Source organism: Choristoneura fumiferana, chromosome 16 (genome assembly GCF_025370935.1).
Source record: "Choristoneura fumiferana chromosome 16, NRCan_CFum_1, whole genome shotgun sequence".
NCBI classification, from domain to species: Eukaryota; Metazoa; Arthropoda; class Insecta; order Lepidoptera; family Tortricidae; genus Choristoneura; species Choristoneura fumiferana.
This window is the reverse complement of record NC_133487.1, coordinates 11,624,255-11,645,852: the sequence shown is the minus strand read 5'-3', so window position 1 is coordinate 11,645,852 and position 21,598 is coordinate 11,624,255. Positions and strand designations below refer to the sequence as shown.

General features: G+C 38.3%; 4 protein-coding genes across 7 annotated transcripts; 3 read left to right on the top strand and 1 right to left on the bottom strand.

The window, feature by feature from the left end:
• Window positions 1-3,685: 3,685 nt before the first annotated feature.
• LOC141436145 (organic cation transporter protein-like) lies at window positions 3,686-6,748 on the top strand. The gene is made up of 3 exons (XM_074099024.1): window positions 3,686-4,734; window positions 5,200-5,607; window positions 5,854-6,748. The coding sequence occupies exons 1-3, from the start codon at window positions 4,415-4,417 to the stop codon at window positions 6,575-6,577; spliced, it is 1,452 nt and encodes a 483-aa protein (XP_073955125.1). The 5' UTR covers window positions 3,686-4,414; the 3' UTR covers window positions 6,578-6,748.
• Window positions 6,749-7,596: 848 nt separating this feature from the next.
• Window positions 7,597-9,321, top strand: LOC141436146 (organic cation transporter protein-like). Its single transcript, XM_074099025.1, has 3 exons — window positions 7,597-7,838; window positions 7,935-8,342; window positions 8,562-9,321. The coding sequence occupies exons 1-3, from the start codon at window positions 7,621-7,623 to the stop codon at window positions 9,262-9,264; spliced, it is 1,329 nt and encodes a 442-aa protein (XP_073955126.1). The 5' UTR covers window positions 7,597-7,620; the 3' UTR covers window positions 9,265-9,321.
• A 2,379-nt stretch (window positions 9,322-11,700) lies between these two features.
• On the top strand, window positions 11,701-17,496 carry LOC141436147 (lysocardiolipin acyltransferase 1-like). Of its 2 annotated transcripts, none has more exons than XM_074099027.1 (7): window positions 11,701-12,150; window positions 12,219-12,325; window positions 12,397-12,670; window positions 14,729-14,925; window positions 15,813-15,988; window positions 16,451-16,554; window positions 17,078-17,496. In XM_074099027.1, the coding sequence occupies exons 1-7, from the start codon at window positions 12,093-12,095 to the stop codon at window positions 17,320-17,322; spliced, it is 1,161 nt and encodes a 386-aa protein (XP_073955128.1). In that variant the 5' UTR covers window positions 11,701-12,092; the 3' UTR covers window positions 17,323-17,496. The 2 variants fall into 2 exon arrangements, with proteins under 2 accessions (XP_073955128.1, XP_073955129.1); XM_074099028.1 differs by having other exon boundaries at window positions 12,067-12,150; window positions 12,193-12,325.
• On the bottom strand, window positions 17,492-21,134 carry LOC141436144 (organic cation transporter protein-like). 3 transcript variants are annotated; one of them, XM_074099022.1, is made up of 4 exons: window positions 20,828-21,134; window positions 19,811-20,167; window positions 18,649-19,056; window positions 17,492-18,558 (listed from the first exon to the last, which is right to left on the bottom strand). In XM_074099022.1, exons 2-4 carry the CDS (start codon window positions 20,158-20,160, stop codon window positions 17,841-17,843), a joined length of 1,476 nt encoding a protein of 491 aa, XP_073955123.1. In that variant the 5' UTR covers window positions 20,161-20,167; window positions 20,828-21,134; the 3' UTR covers window positions 17,492-17,840. The 3 variants fall into 3 exon arrangements, with proteins under 3 accessions (XP_073955123.1, XP_073955124.1, XP_073955122.1); XM_074099023.1 differs by having other exon boundaries at window positions 20,884-21,134; XM_074099021.1 differs by having other exon boundaries at window positions 20,635-21,133.
• Window positions 21,135-21,598: the final 464 nt, after the last annotated feature.

Below are 21,598 nucleotides of genomic sequence, written 5' to 3'. Positions count from 1 at the left end.
GCTTGGGCCATAGTTCCCACGCGGGCCCAGTGCGGATTGGGAACTTCACACGCACCATTGAATTGCTTCGCAGGTTTGTGCAGGTTTCCTCACGATGTTTTCCTTCACCGCAAAGCTCGTGGTAAATTTCAAATGTAATTCCGCACATGAATTTCGAAAAACTCAGAGGTGCGAGCCGGGGTTCGAATCCACGACCCTCTGCTTGAGAGGCGATAGGTCAAACCACTCTGCCACCACGGCTTCCCGATACTAGTAAATACGCGATGCATGTGCATGTGGTGGTCCATGTGGTCCCGCAGCAGGAGCGCGCGCAGCACCATCAGTACGGGCACTGACTCATTTACCGACCTTGGGCTTCATGACAAGAAAATGTGTACGCGCAATGACTCATTTACCGACCACGGGCTTCATGACAAGCACATTAAGGTCGAGGGTTTTATTTGGGGGGTTGCAACCAAGGTAGCCTGAATGTTACGACACTGTACGAGCAAGTGTGATGAAAATTATCTGATGCAAATTGATGTGCGTGCATTGCGTTTAACGGAGCGTTTATCGCATTAAACAACCGAGCGCTTTAGTACCTACCTATAGAAATCATGACATACATTATTATCTATTAGTATAGTAACAAAATAACATGATATTTATTTATATCGATAGTAACGATAGAGCTATATTTACAAAAAGTAATTGAAATAATAATAACATTATGGCATTCTACGGCCATTTAAGATATTCAAAAAACTGTTTACGATTTGTGCTAGTGCTGCATTCTGACGGCAGAAAATTGCAGTATCCCTATTGATAGGATAATCAGCAGGGCTACTACGGAACTCGAAACTCGAAGTTCGGGTCGCGCGGCCCCTCTGACACTATTTAATACGAGATTCGAGCGAGAGGGACGGTACGATACGAACTTCGAGTTTCGAGTTTCGTAGTAGCTAGCCAGACTCGCTCGAGATGCTTGCAGTTAGAGCTTGGCCACGGCCTTGTCCTTGTCAGAGAAGAGAGAATAAACTTAAACAACAACAGGATTAAGGAAAACCATGCCTACCAAAATTACTGTCACGTGATTAAACACAGCTTCAAATTGTCCAAAGGGTCGGACGCGGATTTGTGTATGTATGCCGATATCTGGAATAACGCATAGGCTACTTTTTAACCGACTTAAAAATATTTTTTATATTACTTATAAATATTTTCTTATGTTTGTTACTACCTAGGAACTCCGTTATGAACCGATTTGTTTTTTTTTTGCCTTCAATTAGGTCCCATAAGCACCAAATCAGGATCTGATGATTGGATCCTAAGGAAATCGAGGGAAATCTTCAAATATTGTAGGGACACCTAGGGTAATTTGGATATATTTGTAGTAACTCAAAGTCAAACTCAAAGTATCTTTATTCAAAAAGGCTATAACAAGCACTTATGAATGTCAAAAAAAACTACCACCGGTTCGGAAAACCTCTGTTGAGAAGAATCCAGCAAGAAACTCAACGAGGTATACTTTTTTAAACAGATTTACAATATTATTAAATGTTATCTATCTATACACAAGTATTCATCGCAAGTATTTAACACAACTTTATTTTTAACACAGTAGGTTCGCTATTTGAAGGGATCACTAATGCGGATCGGAATTATTTCCAAATATTCCTGTCCATGATATAATCATTAACTTTATAATACGCCTTAGATATTAATGTCTTCTTGACAATAGATCTGAATTTGTATTCGTTTCATTTGTAATATTTTTTGGAATTTTATTATAAAAACGTATCAAACGTATGCAATTTCCCAGAAACGACTCTCTGGTTTTAGTCAGTCTGTAAGATGGAACTTTAAGCTTCCCTATGTTTCTAGTAGCATTTGGCTTATCGACGTTAGTGGGAAAATCACATATGTTCTTCCTTACATACATGATTATTTGAAAAACATAAAGCGACGGCAGGGTTAGGATACCTGTTTCCTTAAAAAAAGATCCACGCGTCTTCAAATTATAAATTGCTCTAATTGCTCTCTTTTGTAAGATAAAAATTGACTCAATGACTGCAGCAAATCGCCATAAAATAAGGCCGTACGAAATAATGCTATTATATTAAACTAAGCAAAATACACCAACCGTGCCGTCGCCACATCGGTTAGCTGCCGTATTTTCCAAACTGCAAAAGCAGCAGAGCTCAATCTACCCGCGATTGCTGTGACGTGAGGTCCCCACTGTAGTTTAGAATCGAGCGTTATTCCTAAAAATACTGTTGATTTTACAAATTCAATAGTTTGACCATTTAACTTTATATAAGAAACTGAATTCGAGTTAGATTAATTTATCAACGAGAATTTAATACGTTTAGTTTTCTTAGGATTTAGTAACAAATTATTGGCAGCAAACTATGCGGATATCACGGACAGGGTTTCATTGGGACCAATGAAGTCGGTATCTTTTCTACTCACCTTGAACAGTAAAGACGTGTCGTTAGCAAACATAACTATACCCGACTTTTGGCTTACCATATAGTTAGGTCATTTAAATAAATAAGATACAGGAATGGGGCAAGAATGGATCCTTGAGGCACTCCCATTTCGACCACAGATCCCTCCGATACCGTTCCGATGACCCGCGTCTGTAGTAGACCTGCCTTTTGTGAATCCGAACTGCTGTGGATGCATGATTTTATGGGTATTAAAATGCGAGATCATTTGCGGCAGCATTATTTTTCGAATATTTTGCTAAACGCTGATAGGATGGACACCGGACGATAATCAGAGGGATTATCTTTATCACCTGATTTAAAAATAGGAACTACTTTACTATATTTCATCAAATCCGGAAATACGCCTTTATCTATACAGCTATTAAAAATAAAAGCTAAAGTTGGAGCAACGACATCTAAAATGGAATGTAGAACCTTAACTGAGACGCCCCACAAGTCTTCCGTTTTTAGGGTTCCGGAGCCAAAATGGCAAAAACGGAACGCTTATAGTTTCGCCATGTCTGTCGTCTGTCTGTCTGTCTGTCCGTCCGCGGCTTTGCTCAGGGACTATCAATGCTAGAAAGCTGTAATTTTGCACGCATATATATGTGTAAACTATGCCGACAAAATGGTACAATAAAAAATATAAAAAAACATTATGGGGTCCCATAGACGTAAAGTGGGGGTGATTTTTTTTTCTCATCCAACCCTATAGTGTGGGGTATCGTTTGATAGGTCTTTTAAAACCATTCGGGGTTTGCAAAGATAATTTTTCAATGCAGTAATTTGTTTGCGAAATATTCAGCTTTAAAGTGCAAATTTTCATTAAAATCGAGCGTCCCCCCCCTCTAAAATCTAAACCAGTGGGTGGAAAAATTTGCAAAAATTCAGGATGGTAGTAAATATATCAAACTTTAAAGGAAAACTATAACGGCTAAGTTTGCTCGAGGATTATTAGTAGTTTAAGAGTAAATAGCAGCCTACATAAGGTATAAAATATACCTAAACTTGGAAGATTCCGTATAAAATACGAAATCCTTAGAAAAATATGACTTAATTTTTTCGTAATGGCTACGGAACCCTATTTCGGGCGTGCCCGACGCGCTCTTGGCCGGTTTTTTTACTTTCAATAATCTGAAAGTCACAGATATGATGTCACAGCGAGACATGCGTGAATTTAAAATTACTTAAGTTTGCAGTCAACTCGTGTCGTGCATTTGCTCTTGAAAATGATAATGAAGACTACATTTGACCAACGAAGCTATACTACTCAATAACAAGTACTTTTCGGGTTGAATTTCAATTACAGCAACACAGTTGCGAAGCAATATATGATAGTCATACGTAATGCATATAGTGCAATGGAACGGGTAGTGAAGCACCAGGACTCCTCAATAATGAACGTCTCAGAATTGGAAAATGCAATCTTTCGTAAAAGGTGATAAGCAGTTGACATTGAACTAAATATTGTACTTATCTTAGATTATTTACACAAAAAAGCGTGAAAAGAAAATTATTACAAAAAATTGAACAGACTACAAAAAAGCATGAAAATAATTTTCTACCACTCTAAAGTCGGTGCCTCAGCACGAGCCAGCAGGAGTGGACCTATAGTCGTCTACCTCACCTATAGAAAAATATTTTCAAGTTGTTTTTGTAGTCGGTTCATTTTTTTCGACATTTCCGGAGGTTATTACATTAGTAGTATGTTGTGTACAATTACAGCAGTAGGTAATATTAATTCGAGCGGCAACTTTGTAGCAGTACCTACACAGATTTTTAGCACTTGTGTGATTGTTAGTTGGAGTTATTTATGTGAGAAAACGACTGAAATAGGTTGCTTGGTGTTGTCAATATTTTTAACCGTTTCATGGCCCACTTGATTAAGTCGTTGAAATTAATTAAGATTTTATCTAAAATTTACAATCAGTCTTTTATTAGGCATGGTTTTAATCAACCAAATCATAGGCAGTTTTAGAAAGTATCAGTGGTGGATATGTTTTATATTGTTTATAACTAAATTCGGCGTTGCATTTCATCAAATGGCAATAATATTTTTGGCTCCACCGGTATTGTATGAGTGCCCGGGCCACAAAGACCTGTGCTGCGATAACCCCGTGTATAACACGACAGTCTTCAAGAGGACCGTTATCACGGAGTGGCATCTGATCTGCGACAAATCCTGGCTAAAAGACTTCACTCAAACTCTTTTTCAGTTTGGTGTTTTAACGGGAAGCTTGTTGTTTGGGATGGCGTCTGACAGGTTAGTGATAAATCATGTACGAATTATAATCCTACAATAACTTATCGCTTTACATATTGTTCCATCTACGCAAACGAACTTACAGCAATCACAACGAAAATCGCTCTTTCATGGCAAAGCTTGCGTAGGTACAGTCAAGGGCATAAATATATACACGATGATTTTTTATTTTTTTTTGGTGATCAGGATCAAGAATAACAAAAAGCGATTAAGACGGTCATACTTAAACACTTTTCTATTTGTGTTGTATTGTATTGTATTGTTGTAGATATTTATGTCCTCGACTGTACACGGTTAGTCGCGCTGGCTGTCATGTGTTTATAAGCGCTGACCGCAGTTTTTTTTTGGTGGAGTCATATTTTCGGCTGATTTACTTCTAGAGAAATTATTATTCGTAGTAAATCAATAATTGTGATTAATCTAAATGAATTTCCTAACGAAGAAATTATTTTTTATTTAACACAGATACGGCCGAAAAGTGTCTATGATTGTGGCTGTTGTACTAGAAGTATTTATGGGAGTAATTGCGTCATTTCTCCCTGATTATTGGAGCTTTACCATCGTCAGAATGATTGTTGGCTTCTCCGTCGGAGGAGTAATGGTTGTTGGATTCGTAATCATCATGGAATACGTTGGGAGTGAAAAGAGATACATAATATCAGCTTTATATCAGGTCCCATTCACGCTTGGGCACATTATTTTGGCAGGTTTCGGATATTACTTCAGGGATTACATGTATTTCCAACTGGCCATCTCTATAGTGAACGTTATCCTTTTACTCTACATTTGTATTCTACCAGAATCACCCAGATGGTTACTTGCTATGAATAAAACAGAAGAAGCCATCGAGATATTGCAACGTGTTGCAAAAATGTAAGCATATTTAGATTTTACAATCATAATGAGAATATTGTCATAGGCTAGTCATATCTTTCTCTACATCGTGCGTGAAGAGATCAAAAGGAGCTCCTACCCTGGAATTAATCCAATGCTCGCCACTTTGTTGTTAAGACTGTATAATGGCTTATATGTTTTTAAACTCTTGTATAATTTTATTGCTATAGATGTATTTGCTGCTGACTGTGCAAAAATGACTTTTATCAATACATTTTGTTGCAGTAATAACATGCCCGTGGATGACATTCGGCATAAAATTGAAATGGATCAGATGGAACGCCAAAGTTCTACGCTAAAAAAAGGAACTGTCGCAGATCTGTTCCGTACACCAAATATTCGAAAAAATATACTGGTCATGTCATTCGCATGGTTTACCTGCAGCTACTGTTTTTACGGCATGGCACAGTACATCACACATCTGACGGGGAACATCTTTGTAAACGTCGTTGCTAGCGGCTTTGTTTGTTTTTGCGCTTGTCTTATTGCAATACCAGTAATGAGGTATATGAATCGCAAAATGTCAGTAGTTTTGAGTAATGCCGCTTGCGGTATTTGTTTGTTGGTAATTGCTTGCTTTCCTCAAGGGATCGCAGCCGTGGTGTTTGCTTGCATCGGAGTGCTCTTTAGTTTTATAGTTTTCGTTATCGTTTATTTGTATTGTACTGAGATGTTTCCGACTGTGGTGCGCAATGCGGCCTTGGGTATATCGTCAATGATGGCACGTGTCGGGTCGATGATTGCACCGTTCGTTGTTGATCTCGGATCCTATGGCGTGTGGTGCGCTCCCGTGGCATTTGGAGTGTTTCCTCTGATTGCCGCCGCGCTATGTTTACTGTTACCAGAAACAAAAGATTGTGAACTTCTTACTACTTTGGAAGAAGGAGAAGCTTTAGGTACAGACCGGCAAAGAACAAGAAATAGAAATGAACCTATAGAAATTACGTAAATACTTACATAACCATGATATCACAATGATTATTGATCTCTAAATAACAAGTTGACGTATATTTTTTTTACGGGTAAACAATCGCAATCAATTCGGCACCAGGCAAATAGAAGGAGCATAAATAAGAAACTTATTTAATTACATACTTATTTAATTATATACACATTACGTGGGTGGGTATTCTATGTTTATTCTTACACTGGGTTGTGGAATCCCTACGATAGACTTGAGGCGTGCAAGTCCTCCTATCTTTAGGTCTATGCTTAGGAGCACTACCTGTCATCTTGCGTATAAATGATAAGCTTATTTATGTGATGTATCTATACCTATCTATCTGTTTAGATTATGTGTATTGTATGTGTTAATGTATTCTTGATACAGCTATAATCTACTGTAAATTGCACCACCTGCTAATGTATTCCTTATTTCTGTCCATTGTAAAGGTTGCCTGGAAGAGATCTCTGAAGCGATAAGTATTGCTTACCTAGAAAATCTCTATGTATGTGTTTACTGTATCAATAAAGAGTTATTGTATTGTATCTTCGATTTCATGGATGTGATTTCAAAAATTAGCTTTATGTGATTGTGATATTAGTTTCTGTATTGACCACCGTTCAAGACAAGTCTGTGGCACTGTATTCGTTACCCGTGAATAAAATCCTTTCTTCCACAATCTGACTTTTATTTTGACTTCAGTTTCTGTATTGTCATAAAAGTCATTTAAGTAGTTGTCATATTCATAAATGTGATAAGATAATAAATAAATAATATAATGATAGTTTTTCGCGCTGTCATCGTTCATCCACCATTACCTCTCATATTCGTTTTCTAGATTTTTTTACCGTACAACGGCAAAACTACTAGACACTGGCAAAATTGTCCTCAAATGGACAGAGCCATATTTTTTTAAATTAACAACAACAACAACAACAAATAATATAATGTTGGGATTTATAACTCCTATAATTGGAAGCTGTAAAAAATATCAATGGCAGTTATATTTTTTAGTCTTTATAGGTAATATCGGTGTAGCTTACCAGTTAATGGCCGTAATATACTTGGTGCCACCCGTCAGTTATACTTGTCCAAATAACACCACATGCTGTGATGACCCCACTTTCGACACGTCAGTCTTCAAGAGGACTATTGCGACGGAATTTCATCTGATTTGTGATAAATCGTGGCTACAAAGTTTTTTTCAGACGCTATTCCAGTCGGGCGTTATGGCGGGAAGCTTAATGTTTGGAATAGCCTCAGATAGGTTGGTACATACATATTGTAAATTATAAGCCATTTATATTAAAGAAAACATTCATTTTCAAGAATACAATTATTATCGACAAAATTGTGTTTCTAGGTATGGCCGAAGACCAGCGGTAATTGTTGCTGTCATGTTAGAGCTATGTACAGGCATAATTGCGGCTTTTATGACTGGGTACTGGAGTTTCACTTTTGTCAGGATGATTACCGGCGCTGCCACTGGAGGAATTATGGTGGTTACATTCGTTTTGCTCATGGAATTTATTGGAACTGACAAAAGATCCATGTTCTCAGCTATTTTCCACGTGCCATTTGCAATGGGACACATGTCTTTGCCACTATTTGCATATTTTTATAGAGATTACGTGCAATTTCAATTCGCAATTTCGGTAGCCAATGTTATTGTTTTAATATACATTTGCCTTCTACCAGAATCACCAAGATGGCTACTCGCTATGAATAAAGTAAACGAAGTCGTGACTATTTTGACAAAAGTGGCGATTATGTGAGTCAATTACTATGTAGTACAGTCACCAGCACCAATATCTGACACACCAAGCGTGCATAAATATCTGATACGACTCTATTTCTAGGGCCGGAAGGACGTTCCAGATATTTTTGCACGCTCCGCTGTGGCAGATATTAATGCTGGTGACTGTACTCGTGTCATGTTAGTAACATCATTAAAAGAAACATCAAATTTCTCCAACTTATTTTTTTTCAGAAACAAAATGCCTACAGATACTATTAGACAGGCAGTAGAGCAGTATCATATAAATTATCATGTTAGTTCAATACCAAAAGGTTCGGTTGCCGACTTGTTCCGGACATCTAATTTGCGAAGAAACATTGTGGTGATGTCATTTACTTGGTTTGCGTGTAGTTTTAGTTTTTTTGGAATGGCTCAGTACGTCAGCTACCTGACAGGAGACATCTTCTTAAACGTGTTTGCTAGTGGTGCCGTCTGCTTCTGTGCTTGTCTTGTTGCAATACCAATGTTGACGTTTATGAAGCGGAAAAAAGCTGTGGCGATATGTAATGCCACATGTGGTGTTTGTTTACTGATTATTGCCTTTATCCCTGATGGAATACTCGGTATGGTGTTTGCTTGCTTAGGAATGCTGTTAAACTTTTTAGTCTTTATTATAATTTACTTATACTGTACTGAAATGTTTCCGACCGTGGTGCGCAACGCTGCTCTGGGTTTTTCATCGATGATGGCCCGGGTTGGATCTATGATTGCACCATTCGTCGTTGCTCTGAAACCTCACGGGCAGTGGTGCGCTCCCGTCTTATTTGGTGTGTTACCTTTGATATCTGCAGTGCTTTGCCTTATGCTACCAGAAACTAAAGATATAAGACTAATGACAACTTTAGAAGAAGGAGAGGCTATAGGCCAAAGCTCACGTAAAATAGGCACTAAATGAAAAACAATAGAGTTTATTCTGAAAAGTGTTGGTTTCATAATTATTGTGTTAATCCTTAATTTTATTGTACATAGTTATATAAGTAAAATCCTGTTTAACTAAACTAATTTAAGTTCCAATAGGTTAATGTCAACTGATCATAGCTAACTCTTTAGAAAATATTGCTTTTCCGGCTGCAGGGATGTTAATTGTTGTAATTGACGAGGAGTTGCTTTACCACAATTACCACTATACTTACTCCATTTATTTTCACATTTGAAACTTAACGGTAAAATTTGCACACGTTTTTAAATGAAACCACGAAACTATTTAAAATTGTGTTAACTTCTATTATAAAAACAGTATAAATACCGGTAATAAATTTACAAGTAGGTATTTTTAGTTCACTTGTGTTCGAAATACCGAGAAACGTGTGTTTTAAGTTTACCGTTAATTCAAACCTTAAATTAAACGGAGTATAGTTTCACTTCACATAATCTATGCATTGTGACGAGCATAAATTCCTTAACAAACTATTGATTTAATCAAATCGCACCCCGAGTAATATTTTGTTACCGTGGTTATCTTGAGTAGTTCTGTTTTTTTCCTTTTTTTATATATATAATAAGGGGTAAACGAGTATGCGGGTCACCTGATGGGAAGCAATCACCGCCGCCCATGGACACCTGCCAACAAAAGGGTATCACAGGTGCGTAGGCTCGTTTTTAAAGATCCCTAAGCTGTATCGCTCCGGAAACACTGTCCCAGGCAGGACGCTGGTTCCAAATTTTAGACATGCGTGGAAAGAAGTTTCGCTTAAAGCGGGAGGACGGGGCTAGATTGCCATTCATCAAGGTGGCGAGGATGAAATGACTGACGCCTGCGCGAAGTAGGTACGGTAGTGAAACCTAGCTGCTGGCGATAACCCGAATAATTCATAATCTAGCCTTGCTTCTCATCAGAAGATATATACATTATATTTAAAAATCGGTCAAGTGCGAGTGCGAGTGACTCGCGCGTGAAGGGTTCCGCAGCTCCGTACAATGTTTTATAAAAAAATAGTTCAGTAATCATTTTTTGTAAAAAAATCTAATACAAGCTTTTTGTTGGCGGTACATTTTGCCCCTGGTTACCAAAGTAGGTAGTCGTCAAGACGATGAGACCACAATCGATGCGGTCGTGTCGTTTTATTACAGAGTTCCTATGGCCAACATCTAACTTCATCATCAGATCAGCTCTACGTCATAATAGTATTGCATTTTCATCGGATTTATACATGCATGCAAAATTTCAGCTCAAACGGTTGAAGATATCCACTTCAAATTTCTTCAAATTTAAGTTTTTTTTTATTCGATTGGATGGCAAACGAGCAAGTGGGTCTCCTGATGGTAAGAGATCACCACCGCCCAATAGACACCTACAACACCAGGGGGATTGCATATGCGTTGCTAGCCTAGAGGCCTAAGATGGGATACCTCAAGTGCCAGTAATTTCACCGGCTGTCTTGCTTTCCACGCCAAAACACAACAGTGCAAGCACTGCTGCTTCACGGCAGGATTAGCGAGCAAGATGGTGGTAGCGATCCGGGCGGACCTTGCACAAGGTCCTACCACCCGCAATTGAAATATTCCACCCGAACAAACATAACTAGTTACATTACATTATAAGTTAATAAAAACATATTATTATCACCAAAATGTAAGCACTAGGTGCAAGTATTTTGAATAAAGAACAATTTTAAATTCTCATCCTCTTTGGCTGCTGCCCTGTCGGAGGCTGAATAGCGCTTTAGACTCTTGCCATGCGCCGCCGCGGCCGGCGCCCACGGCAGAAAAAAAATTCGGCCGAACGGCGCGTAGTTATTATGAATTAGTGAATAAATTTTAACCTAATTTTTAAATGTTGACCTTGTAAATAAATAGTGTTACTTAGTATGAATTATAACGGACTGTTTTTAGTGTAAAATTATAAAATCGCAAATTTATAAGTAGTTCAACATTAAAAGCAACATAGAGTCACTCGCATTGCCCCTAGCAACTGACGGCCATCATCTTGGCAGCCTAGCAACCAAAAACCGCTGAATGAAACACGTTTCTTGTATGACGACCCCCTTTAATTTTAAACTTTATTTTATTTTTAGTATTTGTTGTTGTAGCGGCCAGTGTAATACATAATCTGTGAAAATTTCAAGTGCCTAGCTATTACGGCTCATGAGATAGAGCCCTGTGACAGACGGACAGACAGACAGACAGACAGTGGAGTCTCAGTAATAGGGTTCCGTTGGCACCCTTTGGGTACGAAACACTAAAAATGAATTTTGAAAATCGGTTCACAATTGATAGGATAATCGGTTGACACAAATTAAAAAAATAACAGATACTTAAGGGAACTTAGTAGGGTTTACTTATATATTTTTTTTTATACAATATAGGCGTGCGTTTGGCCACAATCACGCATGATGGAAAGCGAGGATGAGGCCTACGATGGAGTACGCTTGCCTAGTAAATGCTCATTCACCCTAGACTTGAAAGCGGCCAAATTGTAGTGTTCAGGGTCGCAGGCAGGGCTTTGCTGTGTGGTAGATGAAGGAAGAGCGAAAACGCTTACCTACTAGTATCGCGTATTTACTAGTATCGTATTCCTTACAATCTTAAAACAACTTACCTTCAAAATCAAACTTAGAGGTTTTCCTACCTACAAAGGGATGGTAATACTGTGTAACAATTTAATAAAGTTTTAAGAGGTGTTGGCCTAATAAGGTTTAGTGGGTCACGTAAGGGTTCTAATGCCTCGGTGTCCGGTGGGGCTTCCCGGCAGTCGACAGCCGTAGTACGTACGATCACGCCGCTATGGCAGCGGCAACGGGGTTGCTGCTCTGCGCAGCTTGGTACTACACCATACTGGCCGGTGAGAAATGAAAATAAAGTAAATCTTGAAAAAAAACAAAAGATAAAAAACTTTGTATGTGATTTCAGGATTCTATACTTTATACTGTCCCGCCATGTACATCATGTTCCTAAATCATAAATTGTACAGAAAGATTGTTGATGCGTTATTCGCTTTGTGGGAATTGTATCCAGTGGTAAGATAATGCAAATGTGGTTAATTGTGTTTATTTAATTATCGGTGTTAAGTTTTTGTGGTGAGTTGCAGGCACTGTTTCAATGGTGTAGTAACGCTCAATTACATCACTTCGGGGACTATGTAAATCCAAATGAAAGTACTATCATTGTTATAAATCATCGTACACGCGTGGATTGGAATTATGTGTGGATCGCGCTCTATCATGCTACTCAAAGTGCTACCGAGTGTACGTGTAAAGAAAAACCTGGAAGAGAACTAAAGGAGAGCCACTTTTTGGATATTGGAGGAAGCTCTAAGCTCAAATTTGTGTTGAAAGACGAGTTGAAAGCGATTCCTGGAATGGGTAAGCTTATATTCATAGTACTCTTATTTGGAATCCTACTCTACTCATATTTGGTATAAACTAAAGGTGATTATACCTATGTTAAAGTCTTAAATTAGACAGTTCTTCCTTAAAACGTCACGGAGTATATTCAGGACGATTTCGATGGACGCTACCACAAGAAAAAGAATGAATATTACCACCTATAGTCAAAAGGGATAATCAAAGTTATGCAGAGCATCGTAACGTTAATATTCCACTAATTTTGTGAAATGTCAAAGTTTGTTTGTAGTTCTTACCACCCGACGAAATAACTTAATCAACTTAGAAAAGTTGAAAAATGTTCAATGACTCAAAAACGGCTGAATCGATTTTTGTCAAACACTGCTAAGAACTGCCACAAAAAGTCGTTTTCACGTAATACTAACTACGATGCCACAGACAGACAGACAGACATTGGTGTCAAACTTATAACACCCTCTTTTTGCGTTAAAAAATAACTAGCCCATAAGGAGATTGCAGCCAGTGACACGCATAGTCAAAATTAAAGTGCCTATAGGGAACCTAAAGGCAAATTCAGAATGTTAAGGAATTATTATTTAAGTAATCAGCTAAGTGCAACGGATAAAGACCATATAGTGGTTTACAACGAGACATGCGATGCTAATTTACTGACCTTAATGTTGAATTTATGTCTTTTGCTCTGAGCAGAAACTTTATTACTTGCTGGTGAACGGTTATGCTTGTTTAAGCGTTTATAAATTGCTGTTAAACTAGTAAGATAATGAGTTTCAACTGCTCGTACTCGTAGTGAGCTGAGTAAAGCTGCGAACCGACGAACATTAATTCGTTATTTTAGTTAGAAACAAAGATATAAGTATGGTGGTTGTGCGTACAGAGACACATTTACTGACTTTTTTTAAGAAAAGTTATCGCAGTTGCACAATCTATTGTTCAACTTGTAATATTCTGAAGCATTTGCAATGGGTAGGTACGTACGTACAGTCACCAGCATTAAATTAATATCTGCCACAGCGGAGCGTGCAAAAATATCTGACACGTCCTTCCGTCCCTAGATCTAGAGCCGTATCAGATATTTATGCACGCTGGTTGTGTTAGATATTGGTGCTGGTGACTGTACATAAGTATTGCAAGCGGTAACTCTGTAGCTCTTGCTGCTGCCATAAAGCAATAATCATTATTAATCATAAACACATATACTCAGGTACTTGTTTCTATAAAAGGGATGAAGTTTTTTAAAACTCTCTTAATGTCATGGATTACACGATATATAATATCTAATAGTGAGTACTTCTAATATTCTACGGTTGCTGTAAGTGTGTTACAAGGAACGTTTACAGTTTCACCATGTCCGTCCATCCCTCCGTTCACGGCTTAGCTTAGAGGTGCTAGAAAAGCCTTTTTTTGGCATAAGTATATATATATATATATATATATATATATATATATATATAGTAGAGACTAAGAGGCAAACTAAAATTTTAGGTTACCTCCCCCACACGTACAATGCAAACGACTATTTTTTCTCGTCTAAACCCGTTGTGGGGTATATTATTAGATAGGTCATTTAAAAAGTTGGATAGGTAGTTTGCTATGACCATATTTTGATTTAAGGATCCATTTGCAAAATATTGAATTTTTGTCGCATATTAGTACGGAACCCGACAATGCGCGTGGCTCTACACGCATTTTTACATCTAGAGATACACATAAAGTACCTAAAATTACTAAGGGCTCGTCATTAAATACATACCGAGACGCGAGCACATTTCATTGAGAGAAAATCAGACATGGGGGTGAAAGGTGTAAAAAAAAACTGTAAAAAAACTCGTTGACAAGTTGACCCTAAGAAGTGGTTAATTGGGTATACATTAAATTATATAAATTTTTAAAAGAATATTGGACAAAACATATATAATGGCATTGTTCATAATCGGTTCGTTCTCCGGAAATTAATTAAGCACCTATATATCAAACTATCGCATATCTATTTCGTCTGTTGTTTCTAGTCTAGTCAAACTTTATGTATTTTATTACGTTTCTGATTTGTGGGTTTAGGTTGGATAATGCAGCTGAACTTCTTCCTGTACGTGAAGAGGAACTGGCGCGAGGACCAGCTCAGCTTGGCGCAGTTCGTGGACTACCACAAGAGGCTCGGCTGCCAACCTCGCGTGGTTCTGTTCCCGGAGGGGACGGATCTCAGTGAGGACAACAAACGCCGCAGCGAGATTTTTGCCACGGCGCATAATTTACTGGTTTGTAATATTACTTAAGCTCTTGTGAGACATCTATATTAATAATTTCGTCAAGGGGTACGGTAGACTCGAACGAAATGCACATCAAATTGAAGAGCGTAAAAAATTAGTCAATCCGAGTCGACAACTTGTAGGCGGAAAATTCGGATTATCGAGTATTTTCAATATGAACTTGAATAAATTACTAAGTATATAATGGCGTTGCGAAGTAAACATGTCAAAGACATCACATCAAAGTGAAGTTAGTGTCACGTCATCACGTGTCACAGGTTTGCATTTCGTTCTCAATTGTGACCTCTTAAGGGCCCCACACACGGTACGATTCGTCGATTTTCATCAGATCGATCGTACAGACGAATCGTACCGTATATGGGGCCCTTAAGGTCTAATTTCTTTGATTATGAGACAGAGACATCATAGTTATATGGGCAAAAAAGATTTAGGAGAAATATCTACTAGTGAAATACCGATTCGTAGGATAGCTGTGAAAGTCCGTTTGTGATAATATTAAGGCTGGGAATATACGTCAGATTTTTCTATAAGTACGACAGTCTTTACACTGGCAAAAATTTTTTTTCAAACATATTATTATGGTCTACATTTTACCCGAGCGAAGCCGGGTTTTCATCTAGTATTTGAATAAGTTACAAAAGTTAAACGGTTCAATCACGACTATAAGTCAGGAATACCTCGCAATACACAACCTTTCCCATATTTGCCATGACATGCACGTAAACAAGACGCAATCCTGGAGGAATCCAGTTGATACATACGGTTCTACGCCTGCACTGAAGCTATAATAAATACCACTAACTCCTAGAATAAATGTAATTGTATTGACAAAATTTGAAATTGAGGATGGATCCTGTTAAACCTGGTTGTCACAGCTGTATGAGTACGTGCTCCACCCTCGCACGACGGGGTTCGCAGCGCTGTGCTCGCGGCTGCGCCCCCGGCTCGCCTCCGTGTACGACGCGACGCTCGCCTACGACGCGCCCGCGCAGACCGAAGCCGATCTCCTGCGCGGGACCATACCGAGACATATTTACTTCTATTGCAAACGGTATTGTTCACAGAAGTACTCTTAAATGCATGACTGAGCACATTATCCAGAAAATACACGGCCGAAGTTTTGCGCCTGTTTAACTTCCGATGTATTCGGCTGATAAGACACCATAAGCGCGGAAATAATGCGACAGAAATTCGGCGTTACATCTACAATGATGTTTCAATTAATAGCAAAATGTTTGACGTTACGTGCTCAAAGATAGGTTGCCTATTGCAGAGATGATGCTTCAAAACGGAATAGGTACATTTTGCTTCTAAGAGTGGGATAGCATATTGATTGTGTCGTCCAGCGACTTTGGTAATCGGTAGCAGGTAGGTATGCGTGTTGGTTAGAAATAGAGTTCACTCACGGGACGATAGTTTTTATAGGTATAGGTCATCATGCACAAAAATTGTTTGGCAGTTATAAAAATCTGATGCGGGAAAATTAAAGATAAAGAACTCTTTTTTTATTTAGTTATCCCATCGAAGATCTCCCGCATGAGGACGACTTGCTGAAGTCCTGGCTGAACGACCGCTGGCGAGAAAAAGAGAGTAGTCTACGGAAATTTCACGAGAACGGTAGGAAATTTTATCCCACACAGTAGGTAATTACAGACAATTACAATTTCAAGGATTAAGAAGCTCAAGTCTGTGAAATGTGTGGCTACGTTTATTAAGATAATATTTATATCTTTACAGCCATAAGATTATTTCTCCTTACTGAATGACAGACAATTCATATCTTAAAATAAATTCATTTAATCATGGTGTATTAATTACTTGGCAAAATTTTATCACATTTTATAATGGAAATGCGACATTTTTAAGTATTTATGTACACTGAAACATGTGAAGCTAAAAGTAAAATTCGGAAATAATAAATAATTATTGTATTTATTAAAACTTACAATAATAAGAGCAGTTTAATGTACCTTTACATGAGGTTAATGAATGATTTGAAAAGATTTAATTAGCCATTCGGTTAAAAACCTGGGTCTTGTTGTATTATATTATATACCCACGTTAGCGCAACTGTGCAAACGGGCAAAATCCACAGGCAGGATTTTGCTTCTAATTTTTTTCACTCGTGTTTTGTTCTCAGGACAATTTGTTGACTCTGGAACAAAGAGGGCGCATCCGGAGCGAACACCCCGGTCCCTTCAAATAGCGGTCATCGGGTTCATGTTTTGGCTAGGAGTGGACTCGATCTTCACTTATGGGCTCCTCACTAATGTTCTATTCCGATTTTGGGTCCTCTACCATAGCCTGTTTCTTGTTTTTGTTACTAGGTATTTTGGGGGATTCCAAAACATACAGTATAAGCTTTCAGAGTATTTTAAACTGTAGAACTATAATTTTAGGTAAAATTAGCAAAACTTGTTACGTGTAGGTACTTCGTGAATTCTCATTGCTTGCCAAAAGTTTGTAAATACATACAAAACTATTTTACCTTTAGCTACTGATTAGATATCACTTAATTGAAAATCTTAATTGTAAATAAATTAAACATCATCAGTATTGTCCAATTTTTAATTTCTCTCCATCGATCATCATCAAACTAGATTACGTTTTGAGTTTTACAAATTGTTGTTTCATAATGATTCAGACGCACAAACTTACCTACCTATCTTTCTGGGTAGCGGTGTAGTGGTAACAATTTTATTGCTTTTAAGAATGAAACTTGACAATGGACGTGTCTCTGCTACGCTTGGTATAAAACGTTGCTGCTGCCACGATTGGTATAAAACATAAATCTAGAGCGTTAAATTGTAAATTTATCATAGTCTTAGTTCATAATACTTATATTTTTATATTAGATATATTTCATAGGTAGTTTACATGTTCCTAAGGAAAAAATACTTGTACTATTTTTTTGAGACCACGGTATCTTTCCCCGATAACATTTTTCTTTTGTCTTCTATCTGATCGATCGCATTCGACAAAACTACCCCCTTAGTTTCTGGGAAAAAACAACACAAAATCGCTGCACTGAACGCGCCTGCACTAAATATTAAAATTGAGGCCCATTCAATTCCAATGTTGACGACATAGGGCGCGACGAATCCGCCGACTCTCGCAAACACCGACGAGAAACCCAAGGCCGAATTCCGTACCACAGTTGGAAACATTTCAGATGAATACATGTATATTTGCATAAAAGCCGTGTAAACACCCATTTGCCCTATAATAGCGAACATTAAAGTCACCCACTGCAAGTGGTTGGGGATTAATATGAACACTATAAAAGACGTACCGGCTATAGCAAAACTTGCAATTACGGTCACCTTTCTCTTCAAGTATAAAGTTGCTACTACAACTATCACCACACCCGGGGCATGACTAGCTGCGGAAACGATCACATTTAAGTACAAATTACCCTGCAGGCGACCTATGTACTGGTTTATTCCGAAAAATGTGTGGGAACAGCACATCCAAACGAGTGCTGATATTATTGTGTACTGTCTTATTTTTGGCGTTTTAAACAAATCCATGTAAGTGCCGTGTTTGTTCTTATTTGTACTTAAGGATTCTTTTTCGACGTCATTCACTATTGTTTCGATATTCTCTGTCGAACGTTTGTTTCTGAAATCAAAAATGAGTTTAGTTTAAAACAACACACACACACTCGCATAACATAGTTAGTTATTTTAACAAAGTCGATTCGAAACTTACTTTTTTGCGATGAATGTAAGAAGCTCAATAGCTTCCTTTTTTCTTCCAACTGTTATTAACCACCGCGGAGACTCTGGTAGCATCCAGTAGTAGAAGAAGGTAAGAAGCCAAGGTACCCCCGTCACCAGTTGCAGAGGCCTCCAATCCCGGATAAAATACGCTATGATTGGCAGCAAGAGATAGCCAGAGACATAGGGGATCTCACACAGCCCCATGATATAGGGCCTCATTGTTCTCCCGCTCAGTTCGACCAGGAGGACGAAACAGCAAAGCATCGTTCCGCCGAGCGCAGTGCCGATTAGGAAGCGAATGACCAGGAACATCCAATATTCAGTCACAAACGCTGAAATTGTGACAAAGACTGCTTCAAGAAACAGCGACAGCACAACAGCGATTTTACGTCCATATCTAAAAAACATATTACGTTCAAATTGTTAATAGATTTTTAAACTAGGAATTTAATTATTATATATTACCTACTATTATCTCAAAAGCCAAGTACTTAATCTACTCGCAATTAATGTAGAGATACCGTTGTATGCCATTCGAGGGCAAAAACGTTTCTAAATAAATACCTAGTTACGTAGGTACCATCAGCCAAATATGTGGTCTACCACCCCAAAGTTGATAATCGTTTGCATGTCATAAAACAATAATGCCAATAGACGTGTCTGTCAACTTGAAAGTTCGACTTTGACGACACATTCGTTTGATAGGAACTTGTTTAATAATTGTTATTTGGCTGATGGTACCAATATTGATTCAGATGTAGAAATTAAATGGTTTGTGTACTAAAATGCCAAGAAAAGATTTGTTGAATCACCTTTTTCTACCGATTTTTGACAAGATTTTTTATGCGTAACCAGTATTTTTTATCGAATGTTTGATTCCTTGGTTCTTAGAATTTCATAATTATTCTTATTTTTAAACGTACACAAGTTAGGAACTTATGTACTCGTAGTAGCTAGACAAAGAGAAAGTCGATATAATATAAACACATTGCCATGCCATATTTGTTGGTAGCAAAATTGATTCAACAAAACACCTAACTACCTATATATTTAGGTTGGTTAACTAAACGATTAGGTTGTTAAAAATCTATATCTATCTAATTGATTCCAAATTTCTTAAAAAAATAATAATAAACATTAATTAAACTCACCGATCTGAGATGTGCCCGAACACAAGACTTCCTGCTATCAAGCCCACCTGAATGACGGATTGCGCCAAACTTGCCATCCAGCTTCTGCTGCATATAAGGTTCCACTCGGTGGTCACCGAGCTGACTATGGTGCTTTGGTCGTACTCCGGCAGCTGACACGGGCAGTGGTTGGTCATGTTAAGCGCGTCATCGTCTTTACACACATAGTCGACCCCAGGGACGAGGAACAACACATTCACAAGCTGAAACTCAGCAGGGTATCGTCCTATTGTCACTAGAATGAGGATCCAAACCTGGTACTTTCCAAATCTTCCTATAATTTTTTCTATGCCGTCCTCGTTAAAAGACATCTTTTAGCTGCAACAACGAACATAGTAATAATTTTACACCGTAATTTCAAAACTGTAGATATGCGATGATGATAGCAGCAGGGCTACTACGAAACTCGAAACTCGAAGTTCGTATCGTACCGTCCCTCTCGCGGTCGTATTAAATAGAATAAGACAAGTGTCAGAGGAAGAACTTCGAGTTTCGTAGTAGCCCAGCTGGGGGCCGTTTTTTCGATCGTAATATAATTTATGGTTCACGCTCTTCTGAGTTTTTTTTTATATACGAAAATAAAATTGAAAATTATCACGAGCTTTTCGGTAAAGGAAAACATCACGAATCATGAGGAAACCTGCGCGCGCTTGCGAAGTAGTTTAATGTTCGGAGTGCGTTTTACAGTAAAAGCCCTTCCATTCTAAGAGGAGGCCTACGTCCAGCAGTAGGACGTAAGTAGGCTGGAGATGACTGAATTTAAAAATAATTAATATGGGTATTACCTGTTCAGCGCTTATCCTATTACTCTATTTTTTGTCATGTAAATAAATTACAATAAGTTGATTGTCAGATAAAACATGCAAGCAGACTGCGGCGACACGGTGTGTGTTACAATTTATAACATATTTATAATGAGCTCGAGTCCCTCGGGTGGCTTCACTTTTAATGGGCACTTATATTTGAGGAAGTACGTACACACATAAATAACATTACTGGCCACTAGATAAACACATGGCATTAAAATCACCCACACGCCTGGTTACACTATGTTACAGTTTACACCATGATTAGTTTTTAATAGCAGCAATTTTCAATGTCACAGGATAATGTTATTTCCATATGCTGGCGTACTTGTCAGCTGAACACATGCGGATCGAAAACTATAGTGATATGATTGTATAGGTTAGCCGGCTACTTTTAAACAGCGATCGTTTTGCATTCCTTCAATGCGTTCGGGTCTGCTCGACTCGCACTATCGAGTGGCTACTCGTCAACTGAACGTATAGCGGCCGGCTCAGGTATGCGTGCACTGCGATGTTGTGGGTTCGTCCCCATCCCCACCGCGTAACTTAAGAGATTTATGGGGTTCCATGGGTTGGTTATTTCCTAGTAGCAATATTTCCATTAGTTTTTTTTCCCAAATGCTTTCTCAATATGCTTCCCAAATATTCCCATGGTGCGTGTGAAGTTCCCAATCCGCACTGGGCCCGCGTGGGAACTACGGCCCAAGCCCTCTTGTTCTTAGAGGAGGCCTGTGCCCAGCAGTGGGACGTATATAGGCTGGGATGATGATGATGAACCGTTTTGCTACCGTGAAACTTTAGGGCTAGCAGTTGAATGCAAAATACCGGTATTATACTACTCTCATTAAAATTTGCGAAAAATGTATAGTCGTCTTGTATTGTATTTATGAAACACTCGAGCAAAATGTTATACTCTAGATTTAGCGGTTGATAGACCGTAGAG

Coding starts and splice junctions, on each gene's coding strand:
- LOC141436145 (XM_074099024.1), top strand. CDS start 4,415: ATGGTTTTAATCAACCAAATCATAGGCAGTTTTAGAAAGTATCAGTGG. Junction 4,735..5,199: donor TTTGGGATGGCGTCTGACAG/GTTAGTGATAAA, acceptor TATTTAACACAG/ATACGGCCGAAAAGTGTCTA. Junction 5,608..5,853: donor TTGCAACGTGTTGCAAAAAT/GTAAGCATATTT, acceptor ATTTTGTTGCAG/TAATAACATGCCCGTGGATG.
- LOC141436146 (XM_074099025.1), top strand. CDS start 7,621: ATGGCCGTAATATACTTGGTGCCACCCGTCAGTTATACTTGTCCAAAT. Junction 7,839..7,934: donor TTTGGAATAGCCTCAGATAG/GTTGGTACATAC, acceptor TTGTGTTTCTAG/GTATGGCCGAAGACCAGCGG. Junction 8,343..8,561: donor TTGACAAAAGTGGCGATTAT/GTGAGTCAATTA, acceptor ATTTTTTTTCAG/AAACAAAATGCCTACAGATA.
- LOC141436147 (XM_074099027.1), top strand. CDS start 12,093: ATGGCAGCGGCAACGGGGTTGCTGCTCTGCGCAGCTTGGTACTACACC. Junction 12,326..12,396: donor TGTGGGAATTGTATCCAGTG/GTAAGATAATGC, acceptor GGTGAGTTGCAG/GCACTGTTTCAATGGTGTAG. Junction 15,989..16,450: donor ATTTACTTCTATTGCAAACG/GTATTGTTCACA, acceptor TTTTTTATTTAG/TTATCCCATCGAAGATCTCC.
- LOC141436144 (XM_074099022.1), bottom strand. CDS start 20,160: ATGTCTTTTAACGAGGACGGCATAGAAAAAATTATAGGAAGATTTGGA. Junction 19,057..19,810: donor TTCGGGCACATCTCAGATCG/GTGAGTTTAATT, acceptor TATGTTTTTTAG/ATATGGACGTAAAATCGCTG. Junction 18,559..18,648: donor CTTACATTCATCGCAAAAAA/GTAAGTTTCGAA, acceptor TTTTGATTTCAG/AAACAAACGTTCGACAGAGA.